Source organism: Ovis aries, chromosome 1 (genome assembly GCF_016772045.2).
Source record: "Ovis aries strain OAR_USU_Benz2616 breed Rambouillet chromosome 1, ARS-UI_Ramb_v3.0, whole genome shotgun sequence".
Classification (NCBI taxonomy): Eukaryota; Metazoa; Chordata; class Mammalia; order Artiodactyla; family Bovidae; genus Ovis; species Ovis aries.
The window spans coordinates 27,271,164-27,297,254 of record NC_056054.1 but is presented as its reverse complement, the minus strand read 5'-3'; the positions used below and the strand labels follow the sequence as shown (position 1 = coordinate 27,297,254).

General features: G+C 38.7%; 2 protein-coding genes across 5 annotated transcripts in view; one reads left to right on the top strand and one right to left on the bottom strand.

The window, feature by feature from the left end:
* The window catches only part of ZYG11A (zyg-11 family member A, cell cycle regulator), a 75,492-nt gene that overhangs the window by 21,499 nt on the left and 27,902 nt on the right, over positions 1 to 26,091 (bottom strand). For 3 of the 4 annotated variants that reach the window (XM_004001985.6, XM_060409277.1, XM_060409280.1), the window contains 5 exons: positions 19,949 to 20,700; positions 6,541 to 6,681; positions 3,245 to 3,421; positions 672 to 736; positions 42 to 141 (listed from right to left, as the gene is read on the bottom strand). In XM_004001985.6, the coding sequence (XP_004002034.3) occupies positions 42 to 141; positions 672 to 736; positions 3,245 to 3,421; positions 6,541 to 6,681; positions 19,949 to 20,700 (1,235 nt within the window). The remainder of the gene's footprint in view (positions 1 to 41; positions 142 to 671; positions 737 to 3,244; positions 3,422 to 6,540; positions 6,682 to 19,948; positions 20,701 to 26,091) is intronic. The other variant, XM_060409282.1, reaches the window with a different exon arrangement.
* On the top strand, positions 23,012 to 24,319 carry LOC105609512 (inorganic pyrophosphatase-like). The gene is given in 2 exon segments (XM_042248231.2): positions 23,012 to 23,416; positions 23,418 to 24,319. Coding segments are annotated over 2 exon segments (867 nt in total). The 5' UTR covers positions 23,012 to 23,123; the 3' UTR covers positions 23,992 to 24,319.

Below are 26,091 nucleotides of genomic sequence, written 5' to 3'. Positions count from 1 at the left end.
TAAGACTAGGGAAAGAGGTCTTGCATTTAGCAACCACATACCTGCAGGGCTAGAATGGAGGTTATGCTCACTGCCATGGCTTGCATCTTGGGGCTTTCATGCTTACAGAGCCATCTCATAACAAACTTGGCAGCATCGAACCTAAAAAAACAGTATTTTTCTCACAATAAACTCTGTAAACTATACATGAGAAGTTAAGAAATCATTCAGCCTCCCCAGCAAATCCTGTTTAAAAATACTTGTGGACTTATAAAGACTCAGCTATGAAAACCAAGAGTATTTGGCAAAAAGAAGAGAAGAAAAGAGTATGCAAAAGAGAAGAGCAAGGCTTCCCTGGTGGCTCAGGGCTAAAGAATCCACTGCCAGGGTAGAAGACACAGGTTTGATCCCTGATCCAGGAAAATCTGACATGCGGAAGGATAATGGAAGAGCTAGAACCTGATTCGATATTTAACCCTCTAGCACCCACGTCATCACTCACTGCCCTGAAATGGACTCACACTTTGAGAGACAACATTTATAACTACAGTACTTCTGAACAGAATATTCTCCCCAAACGCTTTATCCCAGCCTCAATCAGACCCCTGCCAGGCCAATAATCAACAGACAACAAAGCTCAGAGTAATACTGGTCACTATCCCAAAAATCAGATCATCCAATTTTACACTTGCCTGTTGAATGGAACATCCACAAGAATCCTGGAATTGGTTAAGGAGAGAAGACAATTCTTCTGTAACTTTAAGGGAATAAAGAAAAATAATTTTGAGCAAATGTACACCTGTTCTGAACAAAGGTTCTAAGCATTTGGAAGGTTCTAAGCTTTTCTTATTGAATGCCTGCTATATACCTGGTCCTTTCCAAGTTCTTCATTCAATCTTACTATTTTTTTTATAATTTTTTAAATTTATTTTTTATTGAAGTACAGTTGGTTTACGATGTTATATTAGTTTCTGGTATCAATCTTATTACTAAACTCTAACATTCACCTTTGCCCAAAGAGTAATCTTTCTCTTTTCTAGCAAAGAGGGAGTTCCCCTTCCCCCTGAATCGTAGACGGATCTATGTGGAAAGCTGCCTGCCTGTGCGTCAATCTAAATCAATTCCTGGACTCCTGGCCCATCTAATGAATGACTATGTCTGAACCAGATCTCATAACTAACTCTGTGACAGAGCTTCTACTTTCTACCTATGACTAGTAGGAACTGAACTAGGAGAGAGAAAAGGACTTCTAGGAAAGCTATAGTAATAAAAATCATAACATCTCTTTGAAAGACCAGGAGTAGGCCAGCGGCATATACTGCCATGACAGCAGTGTGTGAGTGTGTAGTGCGTGACTGTGTAGTGTGTGAGTGTGTAGTGCGTGAGGCAGGGGGAGCAAAGCTGGGATGCCAACAGGAGCTAGGCAGCAACATAGACAAGTGAAGAGGGCAGAGTGCAAAACAGCAGGCCGGCGGGAGGAACTACGGCACACTGGACAATTCAGGCCCTGTTAATCAGCTCCAACTAATGATGGCCATGTAGGAATTCAGACTGAACTGAGAAGGATCATCCAATTTCTCAAGAGAAAGTGGAAATACGGATTTCTTTTAAGTGGGAAAGATCATGTTACCGTAATTCTAATAGATTGATTCCCATTTTAACTTTAAGTATACATTTCAATCAGATCTGACACATTCACATATATTATGTATAACTTTACCCACCACCACAATCAACATAAAAAATACTTCCAATACCCCGAAAAGTTCCACTGTGACACTTCCCACTCCATTCCTAACTTGCAAATTTCAACCTCAGAAAACCATAGTCATTAAAGATTAGTCTTTTCTAAGATTTTACATAAAGTCATACGGTATCTATTTTATCATGTCTAGCATATTTTGCTCAGCATAAAATGTTTTTTGAGATTCATCCATGTGGCATGTATCAGTACTTCACTTCTTTTTATCACCAAGTAGTATTTCCTTATATGAATATATCATTATTGGTTTATATATTCACCCATTGCTGGACTTTAAGTTTGCAGTTTGGGGGGATAATCAGTAAAGACATTATGGGCGTTCGTGTATGCCATTATATGGCTACATAATTTCATTTCTCCAAGTGAAATAACTGTGTAGTATGAAAGGCATATCTCTAACTTTCAAAGAAATTACCAGACTGTTGGATTGGTTTTATAATTTTTCATTCTTAACATCAACATATGAGAATTTCAGTTTCTCTACACTTTTGTCAACACCTGATACTGTCACTTTTTAAATTTCAACCAATCTAGGGGGCGTGTAGTGTTATCTATGTGTGCTGTGAGGCCGTGATGTGTATCAGTAGAGTCCGACTCTTTGCAGCCTGCTGGGCGCCTCTGTCCATGGAATTTTCCAGGCAAGAACATTGGAGTGGGGTGCCATTTTCTACTCCAGAGGATCTTCCGGACCCAGGGATTAAACCCGTGTCTTTTGCATCTCCTGCACCGGTAGGCAGGGTCCTTCCCACTAGTGCCCCCAGGGAAGCCCATCTAAGTGTGCAGGGTATCCACATGTGCTTTTAACTTGCATTTCCCGGACAGGTAAAGGTACTGAGCATCTTTTCAAGTGCTCAGTTGTCACCTGCACTGTCCTCTTTCACGGAATGTCTGTTCAAACCTTCTGCCTTCTTACAGAATTGGTTTGTTTATCTTGTGTTACCTATTTAATAGTCCTTTACCTTCTGGATAAAAGTCCTCTGTCATATATATATAGTGGACATTTTTCTCAGTCCTGGATTATCTTTTCATTTTTTAATGTCTCTGTGCATGTTTGAGCAGAAGCTTCTAATTTGATGAATTCTAATATATTATTTTTCTTTTATGAAGTGTGCTTTTTGTATCCTAAGAAAACGTTGCCTACTCTGATGTTTCCTTCTAGTTTTATGGCTTTTATATTTAGACCTATGACTTAACTTTTATATTTAGATCTATGACTCAATTCAATTTATTTTGCACACATGTTGCTAAGGCTATAAGATGTAACAAACTGTTAACAGTAGATGTTTCTGGGTAGCCGTTTTCTGATAAATGCAAAATTTTTAAACCATATTACTTATCTATATTTCTAATTTTTTCTACAGTAATCATGCATTTATTTTTCTCCCTCCCTCCCCCTCTCCCTCCTTGTCTCTCTCAGGATGAAAAATCAGAACTAAATAAAACATATTTTTCATGTATCTGTCCTCAAGTAAGAAGCACAGTCAAATATTACAATCGAATTACCTGCTGGTAATGGGGGAAAGTTTTCAAAGCCTGGAAAAGTAGACAGGTAACCTCTGACAACAGACGAACAGGCATGCCCCTGGCCAGGCCCTGGCGTGTGAGGTTGAGGGCACAAGCACTGGCTGTGAACTGCACTGGCAAATCCAGCGGATGATTCCTCATTCCCACAGCCACAAGCTGCAGAAGAATGTAAGTGGCATATGACAGCATGAGCACTCTTTACACAGTCTGATTTCTGTGTTATCAAAAATACTTGCTTATCAGGACAAAAAGTAACAGGTTTCTTCCCATCCTAACCATTTATTTTTTAGGACGCCAGCAACACCTTCTAACCCAAACGTAGTCATTAATTTGCTGTGTAACTTTAGGTAACTCACTTTCTTCCTCTGGACCTCTGTTTCCTCACCTGTGATTTCACAATCATTTATCGAGCCTCAGTCCCTCCAAGGCATTATGATAAGCACTATAGGGGATATAAACAGGAATCACTTATATCCTACTCCTTAGCATAAAGCTTTATGAAAGAAATAAGGTATGTAAACAAATAACATTGTAAGAGATGTCAAAAGATGAAACTGGCAAAAAAGCACCATGCAAGAGGTATCAATAAAGTGCTGCCTAAGGTGGTCATACAGCAAGCTATCATTTCTGGTATGGAAGTCAAAAGTTCCATTCAGAGAACACATTTAGGCAGGGTCTCAGATAGGATCTGGATAGGAAATGGAGGTGGGGTGGAATGGAAAGGGAATTACTAGGGAAGGGAAACGTGATAGAGAAAAACACAAAGTGGACAAAAAGATGAGATGAATCCACCAAAAGAGGGGAAGAAATTTGGATTTGAAAAGTGATAAAACCTAACATTAGAGAGTTGCCGGGTAGACTAGTGGTTAGGATTCTGTGATTTCACTGCCATGGCCCAGGTTCAATTCCTGGTTGGAGAACTGAGATCCCACAAGCTGCGAGGCATGGCCACAAAACAAAACAAAACAAAAAAACCTAACATTAGAAAGGTAACTATTAATAGAAGACATATTGTGTAGACCTAGAAATAAATTTAAAATGAAGGTGTTATACCAAGTATATACCATACCTGCTCGAACATTCAGGGACAACACGATCTGTTTTGTCTATCAAATAGGGATAATGATCCCACCCCTCCTCAGAGACCAGTCTGCTGATATACAAATGAGCCCTGAGTTTATGAACCACTGAAAGACCAGAGCCCCTTACTTTGACACCTCTATGGTGTCAAACACCATATGGTTCCAACACCTCCTATGGAAACTGTTTTTTTCTATATTGTAAACTGCTCTTAGGATTTCATGTAATTGCCATCATCTGCAATATAAATACATAGAAAGCAAAACAAATATGATTTTCAATAAAAAAAAATCACAAAATCTCACATAGATATGAAAAGGACTTTTAGAATATCTGATTCAATTTCCTCCTTACAGATGGGAAACAAAGATCCAGAGTTTTTCCCTTTATACAGTATCATTTTTAAGTTATGAGTAAATCTAATTCTCCATGGTACACAAATAGCCTGAAAATAGCCATAAAAATAGCCTATTTTTATGGAACTGCAGAAATTACAAATAATAAAAACAATAATTTTAAGGCTTCAATTTACACTTAATTTTAAGTAATAGCAGTTTTCTTTCTCAAACCACTTAATTCTTCCAGTTACATTTAAAAGAAATTCATCCTTCTGTAAAGGAAAGCAAAGTCTAACCCTATCAATACTGGTAACTTTACTTTATTCACAATACTTTAAATGCTAGAATTAATTACCTTCAATTACTGCTGTTTTGTTCTGTTCTTATAGGGATATTGTGGTTGCTATTTTTTTAAAACAACTATTATCTTAGATTTTAAAGAGTAAAGGAACAAATAAGAAGTTTACACAAAGTGAATTCATGTTTTCAGATTAAGTTCTGTTTTAGGCAATGGTTCTATCATCCCATGCTCAGATCAAATTCAAAAATCTGAACAATTGAGATTGATTCAGACGCTCAAAACATGAGACGATCTGGCAATTTAAGCCTACCACTGCTTTTCTTTTCCTCTGTGTGGGCACTGTGACTCACAATAGAATAAGGCATATTAAGTAACTGTATTCAATGTGTTTAATCAGTTGAGTACAGTTCAGTAGCTCAGTCATGTCCAACTTTGTGACCCCATGGACTGCAGCATGCCAGGCCTCCCTGTCCATCACCAACTCCCGGAGTTTACTCAAACTCATGTCCATTGAGTCTGTGATGTCATCTAACCATCTCATCCTCTGTTGTCCCCTTCTCCTCCTGCCACCAATCCTTCCCAGAATCAGGGTGTTTTCCAATGAGTCAGCTCTTTGCATCAGGTGGCCAAAGTTTTGGAGTTTCAGCTTCAACATCAGTCCTTTCAATGAACACTCAGGACTGATCTCCTTTAGGATGGACTGGTTGGATCTCCTTGCAGTACAAGGGATTTTCAAGAGTCTTCTCCAACACCACAGTTCAAAAGCATCAATTCTTCGGTGCTCAGCTTTCTTTATAGTCCAACTCTCACATCCACACATTAACACTGGAAAAACCATAGCCTTGACTAGATGGACCTTTGTTGGCAAAGTAATGTCTCTGCTTTTCAATAAGCTGTCAAAGTTGGTCATAGCTTTCCTTCCAAGGAGTAAGCGTCTTTTAATTTTATGGCTGCAGTCACCATCTGCAGTGACTTTTTTGGAGCCCCCCAAAATAAAGTTTTTCACTGTCTCCCAATCTATTTGCTATGAAGGGATGCGATCAGATACCATGATCTTCATTTTCTGAATGTTGAGCTTTAAGCCAACCTTTTCACTCTCCTCTTTCACTTTCATCAAGAGGCTTTTTAGTTCCTCTTCACTTTCTGCCATAAGGGTGGTGTCATCTGCATATCTGAGGTTATTGATATTTCTCCCAGCAATCTTGATTCCAGCTTGTGCTTCATCTAGCCCAGCGTTTCTCATGATGTACTCTGCATATAAGTTAAATAAGCAGGGTGACAATATCCAGCCTTGACGTACTCCTTTTCCTATTTGGAACCAGTCTGTTGTTTCATGTCCAGTTCTAACTGTTGCTTCCTGACCTGCATACAGATTTCTCAAGAAGCAGGTCAGCAAGTAGTTTGAGCATTCTTTGGCATTGCCTTTCTTTGGGATTGGAATGAAAACTGACCTTTTCCAGTCCTGTGGCCACTGCTGAGTTTTCCAAATTTTAAACAACTTTAATTGAATCAAATAATAAGTAGTTATAAAAATTACATTTCTGAGTTGTAGTTACCTTTAAAATAGCAGGCATGGTTACTTGCGTTGAAAACGTCTCTGTGAAGAGCCTGTAGAGGGCTTCCTTCACAAAACATGATCTATTCCTATAGCAGCTCAGCGCTTCTGAAATCTGACTTATATTGGCTCCTCCAGCAACCTAGAAAACAAGGATGTTAGCAACAGGTTTCACCCTTCACCTACAAGGAAGGCTTTTTTAGTGTGTCAAGTGTTTGAAACAGTAAATATTTACTTAAATGTTTCAAGAGCTTTACAATGTTGACCTCACTCAGTAATTCTAGTCGGGAAATGTTCTCGGAAATGTTCTCCTCAACCTCATTTTTACATGGTGGCTTCGGAGAGGTGATGAACATTGCTAAATAAAACAAACTAATTAAGCAGTGGAGACAGACTCAAATACTGTCTCCCCACAGCTATGTTACAGTTGAGACCTCGACTGAATAATGCATAGCATGTAAATTCTGAAACAACCAATAACCGTGAACGCATGTTCTCTAAGTATTCATATAAAACAGACAAAAAAGATAGAAAAAAACAGATAAAATAACTAAGATGAAAAGGGAGTTGAACTTTTATAGAACTAGTTAGTTCATTAATATTAAGATAATTCTTCCTTGCTACCACTCAAGTACAACCCTGAAAACACGTTGGAAGGACTGATGCTGAAGCTCCAGTATTTTGGTCACCTGATGAAAACAGCCAACTTACGGAAAAAGTTCCTGATGCTGGGAAAGATTGAGGGCAGAAGGAGAAGAGGGTGTCAGAAGATAAGATGGCTGGATGACATCACTGATGCAATGAACATGAACTTGGGCAAACTTCAGGAGATGGAATGGTGAGGGACAGGAAGACCTAGTGTGCCACAGTTGATAGGGTTGCAAAGAATCGGACACAACTAGGCAACTGAACAACCACCACCACTAAAGTAATAATTTCAAAAGTCTATATATAGACTTTGGGTCTGGAGAATAATGGTAACCTTACGCAAACCATAAATGAAAAAGAAATGTTCATTTATTTAAACATTTATTTAAAAATATAAAACTAGATTTACCCAGTTTTCAGCATTCCTGGGTAGTGAAGTAAAAGAAACATAAGAGGGTAAAATTCAGGATTTCACAAAAATGAAAAGAAAAACAACCCCTTTTCCACTCCACCATGATCAGCAATAACAACATTCATTGAAGAAACATCATATCACTAAAGTGACAGAAGAATGCTTTTGAATTAGGACACCGGTCAATTAAATGCAAAGAAATAAAAAGATTCAAACCAATTCCATATAAAGCTACTGTAAGAATTTTTTTAAAAAGCAAATCTAGGGACTTCCTTGGTGGTCCAATGGCTAAGACTCCACACTCCCAATGAAGTGGGGCCGGGATCAATCCCTGGTCAGGGAATTAGAGCCACAGCTAAAGATCCCACGTGCCTCAGAGACTGCACGTGCCACAACTAAGACCTGGCACAGCTTTACACATTAAAGCAAAACTACACACCTCAGCTAAGAAAAATTCTCGTAAATCAAAAACAAATCTATAACACAACACTTTAAACTGAATTAAATGTTCTTAATAAGGATTACTGGATGCAAAAAAAATACATCCAACAAAAAGATGAAACAGGGATGATTAAACTCAGGAAAATAAAAGATCAAGTCATATCAAACATAAAAACATATCAAAAACAAAAGTACAAAGTATCCAAGGAATAATAGAATTGATTAAAATTTAGTAAGGAGAAGAAATGCAAGGAACGATAAAGAAATCTTTTAAAAAAGAAGGTAAAAGGATCTAAGATTGAGTGCTGATATAGAAAAGAAGATACAACACACATATTCTTGAAGTTCCTGGGGAAGAATGAACTAATTTGTAAAATTACTATCAACAAAAACTTTCCAGAAATAAAAAAAGACCTAAATCAACACACTGAAAGAACTCCCACCAACCACCTGGGAAAACTGACCCAAATCAAGACATATCACAGTATAAAGATTAAATTTAATGATAAAGAAAAACAACCTTCAGGGCTTTCTTATAAAAAGATCAAACATTATTAATATGAATAGAAATCTACTATAATTATTAATGACATTACTCAAGATGTTCCTATTCTTTTTTTGCACTTGATAAAATACTCAAAGAAATGCTAATATGTGTCACTATGATTGTATTTTTCTTTTCCTTTATATCTGTTCTGATTTTTGCTTTATGTATCCTTGTTTCTTTGTTGTTAGGTGTCTAATGGTTTATGATGTCTATCTTTGTGAACTGTACCTTTTATCATAAATTTAATAAATAAAATTTTTTAAAAGGGCAAAGGAGTTGATATCCATGCTTGCAACTTCTAGAGGATGTTTCAACAATAAACTGTGGCTCATTTCCATCAATTTCAGCTCTTTCCACAATAGCTGTCCATGCCCCATCCCACTCCCCAGCCCCCAGCATATGCTCCTAGAGCTGCCTGCACTTAGCCTGTGAGAGTCCAGGTGGGGAAAAGAACCCTCTAAATATCAGGGATCTGTGCTCTGACTGCTTCTGATAACAGGTACAGAAAGGTGGGTAGCCAATGCCATTGCACCCTCACCAGCCAACTGTTCAAAGCCCCTCTCCCACCAGCTAAAATGACTTCCAGGAAATCTCAAGGGCTGCCCCTTCATTGTTTTCTTTTTCCCCTTTTAGAAGATAGACATTAATGACTATGACATTCAAAACAACTACATATACAGAAAAAATCCCAAAGTTACTGCACATACCCAGGGAAAGGTTCATAAAAGACCTAGAGATCTTAAAATTTATACTTCAGGCTGATCCTCAACACAGACCCCAAACACAAAAACAATAACGTAGACATCAAACCCTGCGAAGGGAAAAGAATCTATTTCCAGAGTTGCCATATTATTAGTTTCAAATGCCCAGTTTTCAACAACAAAGCGTATAAAGAAATAGGAAAGCATGGCCCATTCAAATGGAAAAATTAAAATCAAAAGACACTGTCCCTGAAACAGAACTGATACAGCAGGTCAACTCAAACAAGACTTCAAAACATCCACCTTAAAGATGTTCAAAGAATGAAAGGAAAATTAGATAAAGTCAAGAAAAAAGAACAAAAGAGAAAACTCAAGAGAGATTTAAAGAAAAAAAAAAAAAAAACCTTAAAAAGAATCAAAAAATATTCTGGAGTTGAAAGGTATAATAACTGAAATAAAAATTCACTTGAGTTTTTCAAGGCAGATTTGAGCAGGAAGATGAAAAAAATCAACAAACTTGAAGATAGGAAAAAGGAAATTGTGTCAGAGGAATAGAAAGGAAAAAAAAAAATTGAAAACCAAGGAGCAGAGTCTTAGGACCCTGTGGAATACCATTACGCAGGCCAACATACACACTGTAGGAATCTTAGAAGAGACTTAAAGTAGCAAAGAATACTGGGGGGAAAAAGGCTGCAAATGTCCCAAATTTGATGAAAGACATGAATATAAACATCCAAGAAATTCAAGAACTCCATGCAAGATGAACTCAAGAAGACTCACAGTGAGACATGTTATAATCAAAATTTCAAGGCCAAAGATTCTAAGCAGCAAGAGAAACAAATCACCACATACAAAGGATCCTCAGTAAGACAAGCAGACTTCTCATCAAAAACTTAGAAGCCAGAAGACAATGGGTTGATATATTCAAAGTGTTAAAAGAAAAAAACTGTCAACCAAGAATCTTATGCCCTGCAAAACTGTCCTTCAAAAGTGCGGTGAAAGCCAGAATGACCATCACCAAAAATTCCACAAACAACAAATGCTGGAGAGGGTGTGGAGAGAAGGAAACCCTGCTACACTGTCGGTGGGAATGCAAACTGGTACAGCCACTGTGGAGAACAGTAGGGGAGTTCCTTAAAAAACTAAAACCAGAGCTACCATATGACCTTGAAATCCCACTCTTGGGCATATATCCAGAGAAAAACAACATCCAAAATAATATATATAACCCGATGTTCATTGTAGCACTGTTTGCAATAGCCAAGACATGGAAGCAACCTAAATGTCTATGGACAGAGGAGCAGATACGTGGTGCATAAACACAATGGAATATTATTCTGTCGTTAAAAAAGAATGAAATAATGCCATTTGCAGCAACACAGATAGCCTTAGAGAATGTCATACTGAGTGAAGTTAAGTCAGAGAAGGAGAAATATCAAATGACATCCCTTAAACGTAGAATCTAAAAAGAAATGATACAAGTGAACTTACTTATAAAATAAAGAGACTCATAGACTTAAAGAATGAAATTATAGTTGCTAGGGTGAAAGGATAGGCAGATGGGATAGCTAAGGAGTTTGCGATGGGCATGTACACACTGCAGTATTTAAAATGGATAAACAGCAAGGACTTCACTATGTATCACATGAAACTCTGCTCAATGTTGTGTGGCAGCCTGGATGGGAAGGGAGGAGTGTGGGGGAGAATGGGTGTATGTGTATTTATGGCTGAGTCCCTTTGCTATTCACCTGAAACTATCACAACACTGTTTATTAAGCAGCTATATCCCAATAAAAAAGTGTAAGTTTTCCATGTAAAGAAAAGCCAAGGAAGTTCATTACCACTAAACTTGCCCCATGAAAAATGCTAAAGGAAGTCCTGCAAGGTGAAATGAAGGACCATCACCCAGTAACAAGAAGCCATATGAAGAAATAAAGATCTCAACAAAGGTAAATACATGAGCAATTACAAAAGCTAGTGGTATTTTTAATGGTCAGTAACTACACTTTTTTTCAACATGATTTAATAAATAGTTCCTTCAAAAGATCATTATTCATCTAAAAACTAGTGTTATTATAAATTTGGTTTATAATTCCAAATTTTGTTTTCTACTTAACTTGTGATGAACATACTAAAAAGAATTATTTTGTGCTTTGGGGCAGATAATGTATAATTTGGAAACATCAATTAAAAGGGGCACAGACAGAGAGCTAAAGGAACAGCTTTTGTTTGTTATTGAAATTAAGCTAGTATAAATTCACATTAGAGTGTCATAATATTAGGATGTTAAATGTAACATCCATGATAAGCACAAAGAAAACAGCTACAGAATACACAAGAATAATACCAACCAAAAAAAAAACTAAAAAGTCAATTGAACAAAGAAAACAGTAATGAAGGAAATGACTGATTAAAAAAAGCTGTAAAACATATGAAAACTAATGAGCAAAGTGACAGACGTCCTTCCTAATCAGTAACTATTTTAAATGTAAGAAGATCAAACAATCTAAACCCAAAGCGGGCAGAAGGACAGAAATAATCATTATTAAAGCAAAGAGCAAAAAAAATAGAGAATATAAAAATAGCAAGAAAATCAATGGAATAAAAAATTGGTTCTTTGAGCACATCACCAAAATTGGCAAGTGGATGGACTAAGGGTAAAAAAAAGTAACTAAGAAAAAAGGAAAGGACTCAAAATACTAAAATCTGAAATGAAACAGAAGACATTACAACCAATTCAACAGGAAAAAAAATTATAAGAGTATTATGAAAAATTACATTCTAATTAACTTAATAACCTAGATGAAATGGGCACATTTCTAGACATATAAGACCTAACAAGACTAAATACTGAAGACACTGAAGAAAACTGAAATAGGAAACTGGATCAATAATCAAAAACTTCCCCAAAAATATAAGCCCTAGATCTAATGGGTTCACAATAAATTTTACCAAACACTTAAGGAAGAATTAATGTTAAAACTTTTCAGTTTAACAACTGGAGATGGAACATTTCCTAACTCATTCTACGAACCCAGCATTACCTTGATACCAAAGACAAAGACACTATAAGAAAAGGAAACTAGAGTTTAACAGTCCTCACAGAGATGGAAAAATCCCTAACAAAATACAGGCAAACCAAACTCAGCCAAATAAAATAATTATATACCATGACCAAGGCTTCCTTGGTAGCTCAGTTGGTAAAGAATCTGCCTGCAAAGCAGAAGACCCTGGGTTCAATTTCTGGGTCAGGAAGATTCCCTAGAGAAGGGATAGGCTACCCACTCCAGTATTCTTGGGCTTCCCTGGTGGCTCAGATGGTGAAGAATCTGCCTGCAAGGTGGAAGATGAGGGTTTGATCCCTGGGTTGGGAAGATCCCATGGAGGAGGGCATGGTAACCCACTCCAGTATTCTTGCCTGGAGAATCCCCAGGGACAGAGGAGCTTGGTGGGCTACAGTCCATGGGATCACAGAGTCAGACATGACTGAGCAACTAAGCACAGCACCATGACCAAGTAGGATTTATTCCCAGAATGCAATGTTCAACATACCGTGGTATACTAAAAATCGATGTAAGACACAACAGTATTAGAATGAAGGAGGAAAACCACATGTCAACCTCATCTAATGCAGATAGAGCATTTGACAAAACTCAACACCCTTTCTGGCAAAGTGTCCAACTCTGTGATCCCATGGACTGTAGTGGGCCAGGCTTCTCTGTCCATGGAATTCTCCAGGCAAGAATACTGGAGTGGGTGGCCATTCCCTACTCCAAGGGTCTTCCCAACCCAAGGATTGAACCTGGGTCTCCTGCATTGCAGGCAGATTCTTTACTGTCTGAGGCACCAGGGAAGCCCCCAAACACTTGCAAAAAAGCCCAGAAGGAAGCTACCTCAACTGAATAAAAGCCATACATGAAAAATCTACAATGAACATGATACTCAATAGTGAGAGACTGAAAGCTTTTAAAATCAGGAAAAAGACAAAAGCCCCTTTCACAGCGTCTACTGAACACAGCACTGGAAGTTCTAGACAGAGCAATTAGGTAAGAAAAATAAATAAAAGGCATCCAAGATGGGTGGGGAGTTTAGGGGAGAATGGATACATGTATATGTATGGCAGAGTCCCTTTGCTGTTCACCTGAAATGATCACAACATTGTTAATCAGCTCTACTTCAATATAAAATAAAAAGTTAAATTAAAAAAATAAAAGGCATCCAAATTGAAAAGGTAGAAGTAAAATGATCTTACAAACTATATGATCTTATATACCACAAAAAAAACCAAAAAGCTGTTATCTGTTAGAGCTAATAAATGACTCCAGAAAGCTGCAGGATACACACAGAAATCAGCTCAATTTTTATACAATAATAATGAACAATCTGAAGAGGAAATCACGAAGATAATTCTGTTTACAATAATACAAAAAGTACTTAGGAATTAACAAAGGAGATGAAAGGCTTGTATGATGAAAACTACAACACACTAATGAAAGAAATTAAAGATGACATGAACAATGGAAACACACCCCATGTTCATGGATTAGAAGACTTAAGATGTCAACACTACCCAAAATATCTACATATTCATATAATCCTTACCAAAATCCCAATGACCTTTTTATCAGAAATACAAACACACACCCTGAATTTATACAGAATTCCAAGGGAGTCACACATCCTGATTTCAAAATGGACTATCAATACAAAGCTGTAACAATCAGAACAGTGTGGCACTGGCATAAATACCAGTGGAAGGGACTGTAGCCTGCCCAGCGCCTCTGTCCATGGGGTTCTCCAGGCAAGAGTACTGGAGTGGGCTGCCATCTCCTTCTCCAGGGGATCTTCCCAATCCAGGCATCAAACCCGGGTCTTCTGCATTGCAGGAAGATTCTTTATCATCTAAGCCACAAGGGGAGCCCATGGAATACACTAGAAAGCCCTAAAACAATGCCTTGCATTTATGATCAGGTGATTTTTAACAAGAGTGCTAAGACAATTTGGTATTTTCAAGAAATTATCCTAAAAAAAAAAACTAGATATCCACATGTAAAAGAATAAAGTTGTAAAATCTAACATAACACCACATGAAAGAAATTACCTCAAAACAGATCAGACTTAAATTGATTAACTAAAACTATAAGACTCCTATAAGGAACATGAGGAAGAAGCTTCACAATACTGGATTTGGCAGTGATTTCTTGGATATGACACCAAAGGTACAAGCAACAAAAGAAATACAAACTGAACTTCATGAAGACAAACCAGAGAAGGGGAGAAAATATTTGAAAATCTTGTATCATAAGGAGTTAATATCCAGACTACACAGAGAACCCTATATCTCAACAATAACAAAAATAAAACCTAAGCAACCTAATTTAAAATTTGGCAAACAACTTCACTAGGCATTTCTTCAAAGACATAACAATGGTCAATAAGCTTCTGAAAAGATGCCCAATATAGCTGATAAGTATGGAAATGCAAATCAAAACTGTAGTGAGGTACCACTTTACACCCATTAGAATGGTTGCTATTAAAAAATGTAAAAACAGAAAAAAATACGTGTTGGCCAGTGTGTGAAGACATTCAAACACTTGCACACTGTTAGTGAGAAAGTAAAAACTGTGCAACTGCTGCAGGAAACATTATGGTAGTTCCCCCCCAAATTAACATAATTATCATATGATCCACCTGCAATGTGGGAGACCTGGGTTTGATCCCTGGGTTGAGAAGATCCCCTAGAGAAGGGAAAGGCTACCCACTCCAGTAGTCTGGCCTGGAGAATTCCAAAGGGGTTGCAAAGAGTCGGACACGACTGAGCAACTTTCACTTTCACACCATATAATCCAGCAATTCCACTTCTGGATTGCTCATTGTTCAGTCGCTAAATCATGTCCAACTCTTTGTGACACCATGGACTGCAGTACACCAGGCTTCCCTGTTCTTCACTATCTCACGGAGTTTGCTCAAACTCATGTCCATTCTAGTATATACTTCTGGGTATATACCAAAAATACCAAAAGCAGATTCTTGGGAGTTTCCCAGTGGACTAGTGATCAGGATTCTGGGCTTTCACTGCAGAGGCCTGGATTCAATCCCTGGTCAAAGAACTGAGGCTTCACAGAGTGATCAAAAAAATAGCAGAGTCTCAGAGAGATACTTGTGTACTCCTACTTGCAGCAACATTACTCACAATAATCAACACAACAGCCAAAACACGGAAGCAACCCGAGTCCATATCAGTGACAACTGGATAAGCACAATGTGGCAGACACATAATGGTTATTATTCAACCTGAAAAAGGCAGTATGCCACATGGACAAACCTTAGGACACTATGGAAAGTAAAAGGAGCCAGTCACAAAAGGACAAGTACTGTGCAACTCCACTTAACATGAGAGAGCTGGTCAAAATCACAGAGACACAAAGTAGAAGTTTGTATTGCCAGGGTCTGGGGAGAAGGGGTAATGGGAGGCAGGGTTTCATGCCTACAGAATTTCAGCTTTACAAGGTGACAAGAGCTATGAAGATGAATGATGGTGATGGCTGAACAAAATTATTAATGTATTTAAAAGCACTGAACTATACACTTAAAAAGATTAAAATAATAAATTTTATGTGTACTTTACCATCCCCTCCCCAAAAATGGGAACATGAACTGACATGGGGTGACTTCCAAGACATACCACTAAGTTAAAAAGCAAAGTAGAGAGTACATGTACTATGCTACCTACTGAGTAAGAAGTGGAAATTTAAAAACCTAAATATATACGGCTTAACACTTTGACTATACTCTCAGTCAAGAGTGAAAAGAAAGAACTGCAAATATATCTTCAACTCTTCTTCAGTAGGTTTGCGGTTCAAAGTACTATAGGTGAAGCAACTCTGAAACTATTTCATATGTGTTGCAGGATTAAGGAAAACGTGCTGAGGCTGTTGGAAGCCGAGGTTCTCCATGTGGAAAAGAGAGACAAACAGAGAATGTGGAAAGGCAAAGAAGAACAATATAAAGGTGGACATTTGTAAGTATCACTTTTAAACTTATTTCATCTGTTTCTTAGCTCTGCTTGATGAAACGGCTTAAAAACACATCTAGCACTCAGACAGTGGTTTCCCAGTAAAAGGAACCAGGGCTCTTGGGAGAAATGTCTAACTCTGAGGCCAAAACAGGGAAGTATAAGAAGCCTAGAAAGCACAGAAGGACTCAAACAGGAACGCATGTAAGAATTAAAGATTTTAAAATTTAAAAAATAAAAAACTAAAATAATAATAATAATAATAATAATACCAGTAATAATGAGGGCATGTAAAAACAGACACAGGAGCTCCCACTGGCCACCCTGTGACAAACTGAGCATCAAAATAATTAAGAACAGCAATGCATTATAAACCACGAAAACAACAGGAATCAATGAGTTCACACTGAGGATATGTTAGACTTGCTAAATGTTTTGAGTAAAAAGAAGAGCTGAAAAAAAAGGAGAGTTAGAGTTGGAAAATCATCACTTTGCAACCACTGCAGTAAAGAATGGTTCGAATAAGAATCATCAATGGATGCTGAATCTAGATCAGAAGGTCTGATGAGGGCCAGGATATTGGCACAGTCTTCTAATATCTTATACATCACTCATTAGTTTCAAAAGGAATAGTATTATCTATGTAGGGTAGAAACAGTACAAGAGTATACAGACAATACTTTATCTGCACCTGGATATTTTACTTAGTACCTGAACAATACTTTGACCAAGTGGTGAAACTTAATATCACCAATGAGGGGCACTCTCTGCTTCGTATCGTAATACACTTGAGAAGGCACAACATCCCTTATGTGGTATTCTGGGTAGACCTAGGAGAATTTGAATTATGATGCAGCATCAGACAAACCCAAAATGAGGAACATTCTTCAAAAAAAGCAAACGAAACAATGTTTGTATTCTTCAAAAACATCAATGTAATGAAGAAAAGGAAGGACTGTGACACCTGAGGCTTTCCGGGTAGCCTGGAAATGCGGGAGATGCTGGTTCAATCCCTGGGCCAGGGTCCCCTGGAGTAGGAAATAGCAACCCACTCCACTATTACTGCCTGGAAAATTCTGCGGACAGAGGAGCTTGGCAGGTTACAGTTCATGGGGTCACAAAGAGCTGGACATGACTAAGCACACATATGACAACTGAATGTAAAAATAATCATGGACTAAAAGGAAAAATATTTTATAAACAGCGTTAAACTGGGAAAATCAACACTGGAAACACATATAGTAGATTTATATATAAGAGTATTGTATCGATGTTAAATTTCCTGAAATTTGACAGCTGCACTGTGGTCATCCTTGAGATTACCTGTGCTCTCAGAGAGTCAAAGAGACTATCTTTCTTCTCTAGGAAATACAAACTAAAGTATATTAATGGGCAGAGGGGCATGTTGTATGCAACCTACCCTCAAGAAAAAAACTGTGTGTGGGGACTTCCCTGGTGGTCCAGTGGCTAGACTTCGCGCTTATAAGGAGCCTGGGTTTGATCCCTGGTCAGGGAAGTAGATCCCATATGCTACAACTAAAGATCCCACATTCTGCAACTAAGACCTAGCACAGCCATATATGCATGCGTGTGTGTGTGTATTAAAAATTGCATGTATAGAGACAGAATAGGGTAAGACAAATCTGGCAAAATGTTTAAAGTTAGTGATCTGCCACATTAAAAATTATTCCAAAATGGTTTTCAAGTACTATATGTAGATCAACTGTGCAGGCATCTACACATTATTAACAATCCAAACAATGGATATAGTCTAGATTTTTAAGCTTTGCGATAATCTAGATGTAAGAGTTGAAAGAAAAACACAGGATAAGCCATTGTAAGACTAAGCAGAAGACCAGACAGCTGTTGCATCACCCACTCTCTCCAAGGTATCCTACAGATGCCAGCACAAAACAATTCTAATTCTTGAGACACCCCACCAGTGGATCAGCAAGGACTTCCTAGCAAATGAAAATGTTATATGGCCCTTAAGACTAAATGGTGGGTGCCCTTTCCAACCATTTTAAAGAAATTAAGTACACACTGCCCACTCTAACATTAGGTACAAGAAAATAACACATACCTGTTCTGTTAGAAGGTTTTCACTAACCCTTAATTTTATCCATTTTAAGCAAACTTTTGATCAACCCAAACAACAAAAATGCTTATATTTCACATCTGATTTGAAAAATACATATTTCTCTTAAATATAAGATTTTTTGAAACACGCCTTTTAAATTTACCATACCTTATACTCCACTAAGTCTGGATTAGGATCTTTAGAATTTCTTAGTACTGGGAAGATTGTGGTCTCTTCTGTCCCTCCCCTAAAATATCCAACACTGTATACAATGCATTATTTAACATTTTCAAAATAAATTAAACTTACATGTGTACCAGATAAAGTTTTCTGAAAGAAAACTTGTCTCATTTTCTTTTGGTATACTGGCTTTGACAGTATCTTAACTACATGCATAATCTCTCTACAAATATTCTAGCACTTGGCAATATTACTGTACATATCATGAGTTGATGTGTTAAAAATCTTTTTTTTTTTTTAATTGCTGTGGTTCTTTTGATCATTGGGACACTAAGCGCCATTAATCTGAGACAGACCTAGGTGTACATTCTTGGCAAATAATTCTCTACTATACACATTTAATCTGAAAGTTCAAATTATCTATTTGTAGCCTAATGAGGCAACTGATAGCTTCATGTGTTCATTAAGAAGTCATTTAAAATTTAAAAACTTTAAGACACAATTGGTATTTTTAAATCAACAGAATAAAATGTGAAAAAACTAATGATTGCAAGTCACTTTACTCTCACCCCAGTAAAAATTACATAAGTCATTGTTTTTAATGGGTTCTTTTGAAGTCATTGTTCTGAACTTTGGCTCCACATTAGAATTACTTAATGCCCAGGCCAAATCCCAGACCAGTTACATTGGAATCTCTAGGGAATAGGCCACAAGCATCAGTGTATTTTAAAACTCCCAAAGTGATTAGAATGTACAACTAAGATAGAAAGCCACTGTTTTTAAAAAGTATTCTAGGACATAAATATTTAAATATATGCTCTTTAAAAAACAGCACCACTAGAGGCTATAAACATAGTCTAGCAATATACAGTACGTTTTCCTTCAGGGTCTTTTAAAAATTGCGTTCAAAAACGGCGTTAGGCATACATCACCTGCCTTATTCATTATATTTAGCTGTTACTAGAGGCGAAAGCATTAGTTTCACAAAGACCCAAATATACGACCAGCTCTATCATTTAACAGTTCTGTGACTGTGGATAAACAGCTTAACGTCCTCATCTGTAAAATGGGAGGTTTCAAATAGAAAACAATGTGCAAAACATGCCAACTGGCACGTAAGAGGTAATGTGAAATGGCTCCGCTTATCGTTATCGCGCTAGCCTGGACTTGAAGATACTGGAGGCTAGGGCTGCATCTAGTTTAAGGTTATATTTTCACAACCTCATACCACATAGTAGTTACACAATAATTCTTAATCATTAAGCTCCTTAAGAACTGTTAATCTGTCTTTGTAACCTAAATGCCTAGTACAGATTCTGATACACAAAGAAAGCTTAATAATGTTCTGAACAAATGAAACAAACTTATTTCAGAAAAGAACGAACCCTCAAGCCTTCCTTTGCAGCAAAGAAGTCAGAATAACCAGCATCTGTAGCCAACAGTCCCACAAATTGCATCGCAGGCCGTTGTTGTATAAATAGTTCTACAGCTCCATCAGTGATGTAACTACCCCCAGAAATGTCCAGGGACTCAATATTAGGCAGAATATCTTTCTGCTGTAGCAAATGGAAAGCCAGATCTGACCTGAGTTGCCTGTGATCAGAAATATCAAGGTGAAGCAGACATTTAAGCTCTCTAATGACTGCGAGAATCTGCGGTTTGGTCATGGTCAGACATTTTAGATAGTGCATTGTAAGAGATCGGAGTCGGTCCTTACAGGTAAGCAGTGCAGAGATGTTAGTGACCAGAGTATTAGAGATATCCAAGCTTTCCAGTTTGGGTAACTGCGAAACATGAGCCAGGTCTTCACTATGAAAGCAAACGTTAAAAACGCTTAAAACACGAAGACCAGTAAGCTGGCCAAAGAACAAGAGTCTTGAATCTCGAGGGATGCTTGTTGAGTCCAGGATGAGACGTCGGAGGTTTCCTTGGATCCAGCTATTGCTGCAGAGGCCACTTAGGATGTCTGGGATTGAGAGGTCAGTGTGTACTGCAGTAGCATCCAGTTCAATGAGTTTGTGATGGCAGAAGGCTTTTACGAATGCAGCTGTGGATATTTTAGCTTTCTGAATGTTGACCAGCTTCAGTTTCATTCGGTTGCTTTGGAAAATGCTTGCTGTTCTATCAGTCAGCTTGCCTATAAGAGAACCAGAACCAGCTTGTAATAACTAAATCTCATGCCTTTTCCAGGAGGCACTGTGGCCAGTAAACTTTGATAGATGCTAATAGTAACAATAATGACTACATTTACTATTTACTCTGTGCCAAGCATTGTTCTAAACCCTTTACTCAGATTATCTCATTTACTCTTTAAAATAATATTGTAAAGGAACTATGATTATTACCATCCCACAGCTGAGGAAACTAAAGCTTAAAGGGGTTAAGGAACTTACTCAAGGTCAAAGTATGCGGCAGAATCAAGAATCAAAAGCAGTTGAATCGCCAGTATGTCTGACGCAGGATACAGCATGCTTGGGGCTGGTGCATGGGGATGACCCAGAGAGATGTTATGGGGAGGGAGGTGGGAGGGGGGTTCATGTTTGGGAACGCATGTAAGAATTAAAGATTTTAAAATTAAAAAAATAAAAAACTAAAAAAAAAAATTAACAACAACAACAAAAAAAGAATCAAAAGCAGTTTGACTTCAGCGTCCACAGTTTTAACCACAGTAACCTTGTTTACTTGGGCTTCCCTGGTAGCTCAGCTGGTTAAGAATCTGCCTGCAATGCAGGAGACCCCAGTTCGATCGCAAAGATCTGCTGGAGAAGGGACAGCCTACCCACTCCAGTACTCAGGGGCTTCCCTGGTGGCTCTTAGGGTAAAGAATCTGCCTGCAATTTGGGAGACCTGGGTTCGATCCCTGGGTTGGGAAGATCTCCTGGAGAGGGGAATAGCTACCCACTCCAGTACTCTGGCCTAGAGAATTCCATGGACAGAGGAGCCTGGCAGGCTACAGTCCATGGGGTCACAAAGACTCGGACACAACTGAGTGACTTTTACTTCACTTCACTTCAACTTTGTTCATAGAAGGAAAAAAAAAAAAAGACAAAATAAAAGAGGTAGGTAAGTATAGGGCCTATAATATGCAAATAGCAGTAATGATTACTTTTAACCAAACTAGTGGATGGCCTTTGGTAAGTCACTTATCTCTCTATGCCTCATTTTCCTCATCTGTAAAATGAATGAGTTATACTAGATTTCATTTAGAAACAACTTAATATTAAGCATCTTCTATATGTGAGATTCCGTATTAAGTAATAGGCATACAAGGTAATAAGACACCTGTGACACAAAGAATTCAGTCTAGGAAGCATCTCAGGCAAATAAGTGATCATAATAATATATTATATTCAGTGGTGATTCGTACCAGATATTGAACACAGATGAGATTAATATCAGGGCAGGTTTTTGAGGCTGAATATCAATTGCCCAAGGGGAAGGTGAAGGGTGGGAGAACAAAACAAAGACATGGAGGCTCCGAACGTCAGATTATTCAGAATGACCCTATTTGATCAGTGCTACTGGACCACAGTGTACAAGGAGAGGCCTGGCTGGAAACGACAGTAGAGAGGAAGGTAAAAGGCAGATGGGGCCTGTAAACAAAGCTAGGAAACGCACGTACCCTGTAAACAAAAATGAAAAACTCAAAATTTTTAAGCAAAAAATGAATGGTTATAATATATTTTTACCAAGACCAATTATGTGTGATGACATAAAAGAATTAAGATGGTGTTTGATGGGAGTGGGATGGGGCAACAGATTATTAATGATTTTAATGATGAGAGATGATAGTTTAAACTGACAGAACACAGCAGTTGAATGGATTAAGGGAAAGAACTGAGGGAAACGGTATATAAGCTGATTCACAAGTCCCCAGTCTGAGTTGGGCTATGTTACTAACAGGAAAAAGGAAACCTCAATACTGAAGGCTTTCAGAAAGAACTTATTACATTTATTCAAGGGCTTCCCATGTAGCTCAGTTGCTAACGAACCTGCCTGCAATGGTGGAGAACCTGGGTTCTATTCCTGGGTCAGGAAGATCCCCTGGAGAAGGAAATGGCAACCCACTCCAGTATTCTTGCCTGTAGAATGCCATGGACAGAGGAGCCTGGCAGACTACAGTCCACAGTGTTACAAAGAGCTGCTGCTGCTGCTGCTGCTGCTGCTGCTAAGTCATTTCAGTCGTGTCCGACCCTGTGTGACCCCACAGACGGCAGCCCACCAGGCTCCCCCGTCCCGGGGATTCTCCAGGCAAGAGCTGGACATGACTTAATACTATCTTTCTTTTTTATTCAGGAAATATCAAGTGCTATGCTTCATGCCAAGAACAGTGAATGAGACAGACATGACTCCTGCCATAATGGGGTTTCTTCACATCCTAGAAGAACATAAATACAAAAGAATACAAAACAAGTAAAATACTATTAACATTAAAAATGCAGCAAAGGGGCCAGTCTCCGCAGTGCGCAGGCGCGGAGCTCACTTCTTGTCAGTCGGTGCCACGTGCGGGTTTACATGGCTCTGTAGCAGTAGCAGCGGCGGCGGCTGGTCTCCAGCAGGATGAGCGGCTTCAGCAGCGAGGAGCGTGCGGCGCCCTTCACCCTCGAGTACCGAGTCTTCCTCAAAAATGAAAAAGGACAATATATCTCTCCATTTCATGATACTCCAATTTATGCAGATAAGGAAGTGTTTCACATGGTTGTTGAAGTACCACGCTGGTCGAATGCAAAAATGGAGATTGCTACAAAGAACCCTTTAAACCCAATTAAACAAGATGTGAAGAAAGGAAAACTCCGTTATGTTGCAAATCTGTTCCCTTATAAAGGATATATCTGGAACTACGGTGCCATCCCTCACTTGGGAAGACCGAGGACACAATGACAAACACACTGGCTGTTGTGGTGACAATGACCCAACCGATGTGTGTGAAATTGGAAGCAAGGTGTGTGCACGAGGGGAAATTATCAGAGTGAAAGTTCTGGGCATTCTGGCGATGACTGACAAAGGGGAAACCGACTGGAAAGTCATTGCTATTAATGTGGAAGATCCTGATGCAGCCAATTATAATGATATTAATGATGTCAAGCGGCTGAAACCCGGCTACCTGGAAGCTATTGTGGATTGGTTTAGGAGGTACAAGGTTCCAGATGGAAAACCTGAGAATGAGTTTGCTTTCAATGCAGAATTTAAAGATAAGAACTTGGCAATTGACATTATTGAGAGCACTCATGACTATTGGAGAGCATTAGTGATTAAGAAAACTGATGGAAAAGGAATCAGCTGCATGAACACCACCGTGTCTGAGAGCCCCTTCCAGTGTGATCCTGATGCTTCCAAAGCCATTGTGGATACTTTACCACCACCATGTGAATCTGCCTGCACAATACCAACAGATGTGGATGAGTGGTTCCATCACCAGAAAAACTAAGGAAATTTCTCTGGAATACAAGCTGATATTGCTGCATCCTACTTGTCGGAAAGTGTTAGATGTGAACGTAGCAGCTTTTCCAAGCTTTAAACTTATAGAACTAATCAGTCAGATTCTGCTGTCACCAATCCAATATATTCATACATGATCCATCTAAGAGCATTTATCATGTCAACTAAGGTAACTTTTAGTTCCTGCTTAAATATGAAGGCGGTTGTAGTTTGGAAGTCATCTGTGACTGAGTATGCAAGATAAGTACATACTGGATGTATATGTTTGCCATGGGTTAGGAAATAAAAATTATTTTGTTTCAAAACAACAAAAAAAATGCAGCAAAGGTTCTAAAGGAAACAAACGACTATAACACAGGGGTGGGGAAAAATGAGAAGGAAGACAAGAATCTTTTGTCTTTCAGTGCAGTATTAGGAGGTGACATTTAAGCTGAGACAAAAAGGATGTGAAAGGCAAAGATAGCTGCCATTCCAGACACAGGGACAGGCTAAAGCCCCGAGAAGAGAAACAGTTTGGCTATTTTTGTGAAATGAGAGAAAACCAGTGCAGCTGAAGCACAGATGGAGAAGGGGATACCATAATCTGACAGGTTATAGACAGAGGCAAGAGTCAGTCAGACCTTGCAGGCCAGGGTAAATAACTGGCATTTTATTGTAAGCACAAAGAGAAGACTTTAAAAAGTGGCAAAAATGCAGACAGATCTGATTAAGATATAGAGGACTACTCTCCGCTAAGTGGCAGAGCTTGGCGATGAGCAAAATTAAAGGTGAGGAAACCACTTGGGAGACCAGGGGAGAAGAAAGAGAAAGGTGTCATTGGCAGGGGCTAGGAGGAAAAGGTGGCTCAGATGGTAAAGAATCTGCCTGCAATGCAGGAAGCCTGGGTTCGATCCCTAGGTTGGGAAGATCCCTGGAGAAGAGAATGGATACCCACTTTGGTATTCTTGCTCGGAGAACTCCCCAGACAGAGGAGCCTGGCAGGCTCCAGTCCATGGGGTTGCAAAGAGTCAGACACTAACATCTGACCTGACTTGAGGAGAAGAACATTTGAGATATGTACTTTGAAGGCAGAAAATGTGTCAAAAGAACAAAGGACAGGGCGGGGGGGGGGGGGGGGGGGAGGCGGATGAAAAGTGACTCCTAAGTCACTGAACAGGTAGACCGATGAGATGGGAGGAAATGGCAGTGTAGCAGATGCTGTCATGTGACACCAGATCACATTTAAAAATAAATGACTGGGACTTCCAGCAGCTAAGAACCTGCCTTCGAATGCAGGGGATGCAGTTTTGATCCCTGGTTGGTGAACTAAGATGCCAATGTCGAGGGGCAACTAAGCCCACAAGCTCCAACTACTAACCCCATGCACCCCAATTAGAGAGCCTGCATGCCACAACTACAGAGCCCTTGCACTCTGGAGTCCACACATCATGACTAGAGAGAAGCCCACAGGCCATAATGAAGAGCTAAGACCCAATGCAGCCATAAATAAATAATTTTTTTTTTAAAGAAAGAAAGGACTTACTCCTTGAGCTGCTGGAAATGCCACCAACTGACAGCCCCCATCTATGTAGAATGCATCAGCTGAAAAGAGTTGCTTCACCCATGGTCATACCACTTCCCCATGGAAACCCACATTCAAAGACTGTGTTGGGAAGTATAAAGATTCAGCCCTCACACCCTAACAAAACACAGATCCGAGTAGTTATTCTACCTTCAAGACTTTCCACAAAATCTGCCAATGTCTTCTCGATTCTATATATTTTAAATCTAAAAGACTGAAGCATAAACATTTGGAATTAATCAGAATAGAGAATGTTATTTAAAACATGGAAATGTAAGAGGAAAAGAATAAGGACCAAATGTCAAAAAGCATCTACAAAGGAGAAAAGGAAAGATATAAGCATCTGAATGCAGAGCTCCAGAGAATAGCAAGAAGAGATAAGAAAGCCTTCCTCAGCAATCAATGCAAAGAAATAGAGGAAAAGAACAGAATGGGAAAGACAAGAGATCTCTTCAAGAAAGTTAGAGATACCATGGGAACATTTCATGCAAAGATGGGCTTGATAAAGGACAGATATGGTATGGACCT